The 8,096-nt window shown below is 41.0% G+C and overlaps 1 protein-coding gene across 1 annotated transcript in view; it reads right to left on the reverse strand.

Moving 5' to 3' along the window:
* The window catches only part of ACTL6A (actin like 6A), a 34,428-nt gene extending 26,994 nt beyond the window's left edge, over window positions 1–7,434 (reverse strand). Inside the window, exon 1 of the mRNA XM_019626089.1 lies at window positions 7,216–7,434. Coding sequence (XP_019481634.1) covers window positions 7,216–7,240 — 25 coding nt within the window. The 5' untranslated portion in view covers window positions 7,241–7,434. The remainder of the gene's footprint in view (window positions 1–7,215) is intronic.
* Between the last annotated feature and the right edge of the window lie 662 nt (window positions 7,435–8,096).

Genomic DNA, 8,096 nt, shown 5'->3' on the forward strand with positions numbered 1-8,096 from the left:
ATTCATTTATGGTTGGTTTTGCTCTGCATGTATATGGGCAGTGTTGAGTAGTTAGGACAGAGACTGTGTGGCCCACTAAGCTGGAGAACATATTTGTTATCACACCCCTGTATAGGAGTTCACTGACCCCTGAGATAATGCATGTAACACATCTAGCACAGTTCCTGTAATTGCTTTATGTCAACTGTTGCCCCCTAATACAGCTGTTACTGGACCAAAGTCCATGTGCCAGATGCTTCAAAAAGCCAAAACTCAAAATGTCAAGAGTTTGGAGTAGGAAAGGGTTATTGATCGAGACGGTACCAACTGAAAAGATAGGAGACCTAGTGGTGCCTCAAATCCATCTAAAGAAAGTACAAGTTCAGACTTTTTTATGTCATAGGAAGGGGAAATGGGAGGGGCAAGAGGTGATTGATGACCACAGACATCTGAGAGCCAGCAGTAGCTTGAGGAAGACTATGAAACTTCTGTGTTCTTAGTCTGTTGACACAAGTTAATGTGAGTCTGGTCTAGGTGCCTGTAAATTTTTTATTAAAAAAATATTATTTTTGCATACTTCCATTATATCCTTAGGAGAGGCACCTTCTTGTAAGGGGCTGTTTTTCTAAAACTCCTCTCAAGCAGAATTCTTCCATATAGATTAGCATGTCTATATGCAAGACTAAGCAGAGCTATTAACCTGAAGGCCATGAGAACAAAACAGGTTTGAACAAGATGGAGTCAGAGAGGCCAAGCATTTTACTGTTACACTGTTACTGTAGATACTGCTAAAAAAATTCAGGAACCTAAATTTGAAGATATAATTGGCTTTATTATGCGATTCATAAATCAGGCAGCATCCCATCTAGCAACTAGAAGGGTACTCCAAGGAGTTGTACAAAATAGAAGGATTTTATTGGGCGAGGGTATTAAGGGAGTTATTAACAAAAAAAAAAGAAAGGGTTGTTTTTGGGTAGGGTATCTTTTCTTTGGTGGAAGAGAAGGGAGAGAGTTTTCATTAAGTTGAATGACTCTTCTTTCTATGGGTGAATGAAGAGGGCCCAAATGGGACTTTACCTTACTAGTGCTTGACCAGAAAATTCCATACTGGTTAAGATAATGTTCCTGGGAGAGGGTGAAACTACAATTAGATCAGGTATTAAATCTAGGTTTGGTATTACGTCCTTTTAGCAGCAGTGACACCATTTTGGACCTGTGTTTTTGTTTTGTTTCTTTTTCTTTAATAGCACTACACTGTCATTGTAAGAAATGCCCAAACCTGTAGAGAATTTTTATGAGTTTGAGCCAAACTGATGACAATTGCTGGGAAGCAGAATCCCTATGAATTGAGAAAATGCTCCCGAGAATGGCAGTTTTGCAGCTTACTTTATACATTAGAATAAAAGGAGGAGACATAAGGAAGGTTACATGAAATTAATTGGTGGTAGATTAAGAGGGCAGGAGAAAACAAGGCAGAGAAATCTCTGGGATTGGATAAAAAGTAAAAAGGAGATACACATACTTCTTTTACATTGGTGGGTACAGGATAGCTAATAATTAACATTTATAGCACATAGAGATGGTATGTGAGAAGCAAGATAACAATGTGGAGTTCTGTGGTCTCCTGCTCTGGTATATATGTTGTGCCTGAGGGGTCTAGCAAAGGATACTACTCAGACATTTCAAAGGTATGTTATCTTAGATTCAAAAAGACAATAGACAGGCTCACTTAAGGTAAAGATTGGCCTTTGTCAATGAAGCTACAGGCTCCTATAGGACATGACTACCCACCATGACTCTCTTTTAGTTAGGAATTTTAATCTTCAGACCATCCTATTTAGTTACTTTTGGTCTTTGAGTTTGTAAGGCCCACCATGCAGGCCTCTGCTGAGCTTGTCAGGTTTAGTATGTGGCCCCTTTGTCTTCCACAGCTCTTTAAATATTCTGAGCCTTCGTGATTTGTTGATGTAGTAGAGCCATCTGCTTACAATCTAAACATATTAGGGGGAACATTGCCTACAAACAGGTGATTGCCAGGATTCTGGGAACTCAGACCTTCTTGCCACGAAAATATTTATCTTCCATCACTCTCTAAAGCCTGGAACTTCTCAATTAGGTATTAATTACGTAAAGCTCAGGTTTCAACGGCCAATTTTAAAAATACAAATGACTTTGGGAAAGTTATGTTTTTGACAATTGTGATCTCTGTGAGGATCAAATAAAATACTGTAAAATTTTTTGTGTCTTCAAGACAACCATCATTTTCTTTCCTCATTCTCAGGCTATTCCCAGTTATTGGGACCACCAACTCAATTAGCCAGGCTAAAAATCTGTCATCTTCCTTGCATCCACCCCTCACTCATCAGTTGTCAAGGCCTCTTGTTCTAAGACTCAAACTTTCCATTTTTTTCCGTGCCCTCCTTACCTCACTGGCTTAAGTAATCAACATCCCCTACAAGCAATGCAATATTCAGAAGCATCTTCCTAAAACACACAACTGATGTTGCTCTTTTGCTAAAAACACTCTCTGCTGCCTACAAAATAGTTAAGATACTTTCACTTTGTATTCAGTCCCTGCCCTCCCCAATTTGGTCCCAACTTCCCTTTTTTAGCCTTCTCTCTCAACAGCTAAACATCGTAAGAGTCCCATATTCAGATATATCAGGAAACATATTCTTTATTTTTCCACCTGTAATTGTACCTGTTAGAACTATCCCCAGAAACCAGTTAAAATGCTCTATCTTCCATGCCTGAATTAACTCCACACCACTTTGTTTATATAATCATTTTAATACTATTTTTCTAAAACCAAAATATGCACACATCAGTTTTCAACACTCAAGTTCCTTGCAGCTGAATTAACTGTAATTGAAAAATAAAGAAAAAAATTAAAACAAACAAATCAATACATTGGACATAAACTGACACCATGTATATGTAAATTATTATCTCAATAAACTTGGGAAAATAATTTTTAAAAAGTTTCCTGCAGCTGAGGGGAGAACTTAAGCTCATGTTTGGAATCCCTTGATAATTGACATTTAATGAAAAAGTAAATAGAGAGAATACTTTTTTCTGCTTGTATTGAATCAAGATAACATGACAGTACTAGACATTTAAGAAAGATGTGGCCACAGGACCCTGTAAAAGGCTAGTGCTGAGTGTTGAAGATTTTTCCCACTCACTCTTCACAACTACTTTATGAAGTAGGTTAAAATTATCACTCCTACAGCCTCAACTTCTGCCTAAATACTAATAATTCCAATCTCAAATCTCTCTCTCAAGCCCTCAACTTCACCTAAATCTGTATCTTGAACTTCTTATTGTACATCAACATCAATTCTACCTGATGTCCCATGGGTACCTCAAATTCAACATATCTGGAGCACAGTTTTCTTTTCCCCATCCTGCCTAACCTAATCTCAGCACTGCTTATCACAGTGGCCCCAATTATCATAGGCAAATACCTCTGAAGTTTTTCAGAATTGTGAAAGCCTTCATTTTTCAAACCCCTCATCGATTTCTGCCAAATATTTCTGTTAAAGATTTCCCAAATCCCTTCATTTTTAATACCATTGTTGCTGCCTTATCCCCACAGGGTACTGCTACAATTCCCTACAGTATCTCTTCACCTTCTCCATCGTCCTCTTAAACTCCTGCACTGTGATCTTTCAAACTGTAATTTTGAACATAAGTCTTGCAATGAAAACAAACAGAAGAATCATTCAGTAGTTTCTCATTATCATTCTAACCAGCTGATATTTAAGACCTAGCAAAATCTGGCAGCAGTCTCACTTCCCACCTCATACACTAGCATAACTGAATAATACGCAGTCACTAAACACGCCATGTACTCTCACTCAGCTAACCTGTGCGTATGCTGTCCCTGTCCACTCCTCTTCCATTATCCCCATAGGCTCTCTTATAAACTCCCCTGACTGCCCCATGCTGAGTTAATAACTTTTCTGTCTGTGCTATCTTTGTACCTTCTGTGTATTATCATCACTCAACATACTTCATTGAATGGATTACACATTCTCATTAATGTAAGACACTATAAGACGCACCATTATTTCATGCACCTATAAGAAAAAAACGTGCTCCCAAATAAACTCTGCCACGCCATCAATATTGAGAAATATTCCAACTTCAGCTTTTTAAGGGTGGGGAAAAATATACAACTAAAAATTAATGGAGTTATGGTGTCTATTTACTTGAGTGACTCATCTATAAGATGAGAGCTTCTTGAAGTCAGAGGTACATAACAAGCACACCAATTTGTTGTTAAATAAACAAATAAAAAATCTAACAAATCAGTTAGTTTCCTGTCTTAATTAGTAAGGTATACTGGGCATAGAATTGTAATTTGAGTAAAATGTCTGATTCTTAGAATTTTACATCTGCTGATTTCCCCCATTTTTTAAGGAAGAAAGACACATCTATTTCCTGTACCTTGTTTTGTTAAAAGCCAAACACCAAGGTATGGGAGAATGGCAAAGAGAGAGATAGGAGGCTTAAATATTATCACCTCAGAAGTCTGGATATTTAAAAACTAGGATGCAATCTAATAGATAAAGACCCTCAAGGATTTATTCCCTTTTATACTAAAAATGCTGCTGTCTCCATGTTTTTGACTGTTTTCATGATTTTCCCCCCAAGTAAATGGCTTTCAAGTGTAAGGGTGATGTGATTTTTCTGAGAAAGCACAAAGCAATGGCAATCTTCTAACCTGATCTTAAAGCATTCCGATACAATACTGGAGGCTAATGACTTTGGGGAGAGGTGGGGAGATTGTTTTTATTTTTTGTATAGATAAGTGTGCCTCAACTCACGGGGAAGAGGATTTGAAGAAAATTTTAAGCTTAGAGATTTAAAGGTGCAGAAACGATGCAACTAACAATTTATCAAAGTTGGGTGGGTAGCATACCTGTTTATCACACAAAGGAGTCTGAAGTAGAGGAGTAGCATTAAAGATGACTGCAAGAGCAATGAGTAGGCCCAGAAACCAGTTAGAAAGTACAGAAATCTGGATGAATTATGCATTATGCCTAAGGCTAAAAATCAGTGTCTGATCTGGTCAGAAATAACTATTGGAAAAAGACAGCCATAAATTTCAAAATTTAAACTAAAATTTAAACTAATTTAATAAGTACACAAGTTAACAATACACTTTACAAAGTTAATTACACAAAATTTAAGTGGGAGGTTTGGTTGCTTCCCACAGCAAACCCTTTGGAAAATGTGACCTACTATATATAATGGCCGTACATACAGTGATAGCGCAAACACAAAACCATATACTTACTTTTGTGAGTTTAAAATACTTCATAAGTGAAATAAGCTTTAACATCTATTCCTCTACATAAGCAAATGAAAAAGAGGATGTTAATTCTGAATACCTAAACCACACGTGAATATGCTGTGGTTATACACTTGAAAAACGACTTATGGAAAAGTAACCAAAAAACTCTTTTTAAATGGTAACAGTTTTTACAGAAACGCCTTTTCTTCATTCTAGAGATTCTTGTTCCTTATGAGGAAGTTACATAACTTTGGACTGATTATTTAATTTTTTTCTGTACCTCATTTTCTTCTTCAGTAAAATGGGGATAGTAGTACCACCTCCTCCTATAGTTGTTGTGGATTAACTGAGTTAATCCAAGTATTAAATGCAACGCATTAAAAGCCTCTGTAACAGTTCTTGGTACACAGTATGCATTCAATAAATGTTAGCTGCTGGCGATATTAGTATCCATTCTACCTTAGTCATATTAAAAAACGCCTTGTACAGAAATACTCAATGGAAAGTCTCTAAGCCCTTGGATCTGTGAACCTGAAAGTCAAAATAGAGTCTACCAGTCTCTAGGAGGCAAAGGCACGCAGATCCAGTTTTCCTGTAAGAATTCCATCTTCAGATAAGGAAGAGGTAAATCAGGAAGACCCATCAGTCTTTCTCCAAAGTAAAACGGGAAACTACGGACTCTGGTGTTTGAGAAATCAAAACCAAGAGCATCAACGGGTATGGCAGGAGCGAGGGTCAGCCTACCGCCTCAGAAGAGACTCAAGCTACACTCCAAACACTAAGAATCTTGAAAACTTTATCTCCTACCAATTAGAATGCCATCCTTTTCAGAAACAGCATCCTTACTAGGCACAATAACCTTTTGGGTTTGTCTCCTGTTCTCTAACTCATCAAAACACGAACACAAAATATAAATCATATACATCTGCGTTCCATCTAAACAATCTGTAAAAATGGAGGCTCTGATTCAGTAGTCTTACAGTGGGGCTGGAGATTCTGCAATTCTAATAGGTTGCTAGGGATGCTGAACTATTGATTCATGAACCTCACTTAGAGGAGCAAGTATAGTATTATCTCATTTAACGTTCACAACCACACACTGGCTGGGAATTATCATTCCATAAATGAGAAGCCTGAAGTTGAGAAAAGTTAAGTCACCTGCCCAAGGCCAAAGCGCTAAACGAATTGGTGAGGCTGATATTACAACCAGGGGCTGTGTTAACTTCCAGGCCCGTGGTAATCTTTCTACTACACCACAGCCTACCCACGGAAAGCATTCTTAAAACACATGTGTTCCTAAATTAATCCCGAACACACACGCGCACGAGTAATTTGGACAATCCAGCCAACAAATACGCAGGAGTTTCTGAAAGGTGTGAGGCAGCAGGAGCGCTGAGCGCAGACGGAGAGCAGGCTGCGTCCTGAGTGGCCGTCACTCTTCCAATCAGTTCTACCTATCGCGCTCGCTTTGCCATCTACCGGGCGTTGCAGAAATCCCCCCGCAAATGCAGGGACTTCCCAAGTTTAAACACACACGCGCGCACACCCCGACATAACCGAGTTAGGAGACACTGGGAGAGATGCGACCGTGGGACAGGTCACTCAAGCCGGGGCTCAGGGGGCCGGCCCCCAGGACACAACTGCCTTCCCAGCCCCGATGCCGGCGCGCATCCCCCAAACCCGCTTCTCCGGGTACCAAGGCTGGAAAGGACCTCAGGGTGCGGCGACTCCCGGCGACAGAGGCGCGTTCAGAAAGCCGGGTGGGCGCCGGGGGCGGGCAGAGCGCCGGGCGGGGATGGAGAGGGGAAGCCGGAGTCCCGAGACCTGGGGACCGGAAGAGACCACCGCGGAGGGGAGGAGCGGAGAGGACTGGGGGCGGCGGTTGTAAACCCTGCACGCTAAAACGGCGCGCTCTTTAGTTCAGCTGCACTCACCTCCCCCGTACACGCCGCCGCTCATGGCTGCTGTCGGCTCTACTCCCACGATGAAAACTACCCGGCGACGTGCCTGCAAAGGCCGCGACTGCAGGTGTTAAGTGCTAGCCTCTTGACCCCCTTAACTTCTATCGTAACCCCCCTCTAGGCAACAAAGCGGCGTCCACACACCCGGTGCGCAGTCACACATGCTGTCTGCTCCTATCAGCCAATCACAAGAGGCCCGTTACCCGTCAGCCAATTAGAACTGGGATCTGGGGCATCTCTGCCGCGGCGCCGCCAGTTTAGCCAATGGAAGGCAGCCGTGGAGGCGGGGAGAGGGGAAAGCGACGGAAGAAGGGAAGGAGTTGGGAAGCTGAGCTGAAGGAGGCGGAGCTACCCGAGTAGGCGGGAGATGGGGCAGTGGGAGCCTTACACCAAGGAGGAAAGTGTCGGGGGCGGGTCCAGGGGTGTTGCCGGGCGCGGAGGAACGGTGGGAAAGCGCTGTAGCGAGCAGGATAAACCTCTGGAAATTGCCTGGAAATTCAAAGTGTCTCCACACGTTGATTCCCGGTTTTGGAGTGTGATGAATGCAGACGTTTTTGTGGTTCAGAAAAAGTATTTCCAACTAAGTTTTATGCTAAAAACTAAAAATGTTATGCTCCACTTTGGGTAGGAAATCAGCAAATTAGCCAACCCGATGAGATCCAGTACTTTTTAAAACGGCATTAATAATTAAAAGGGAAAAGATATACTATTGTAACCAAATTTAAGTAGTGCTTTAAAAATTACTTTTAAAGTATCATCTCTTTTATCCTGCGAGACAGGTGTAAAACAATGTAATGAATCCTTATCCAAGCTAGAACCTAATCCTAAATACACCTCTAATATGTATACTGTTC

The sequence above is a fragment of the Hipposideros armiger genome, unplaced genomic scaffold, assembly GCF_001890085.2.
Source record: "Hipposideros armiger isolate ML-2016 unplaced genomic scaffold, ASM189008v1 scaffold_656, whole genome shotgun sequence".
In the NCBI taxonomy this organism is placed as follows: Eukaryota; Metazoa; Chordata; class Mammalia; order Chiroptera; family Hipposideridae; genus Hipposideros; species Hipposideros armiger.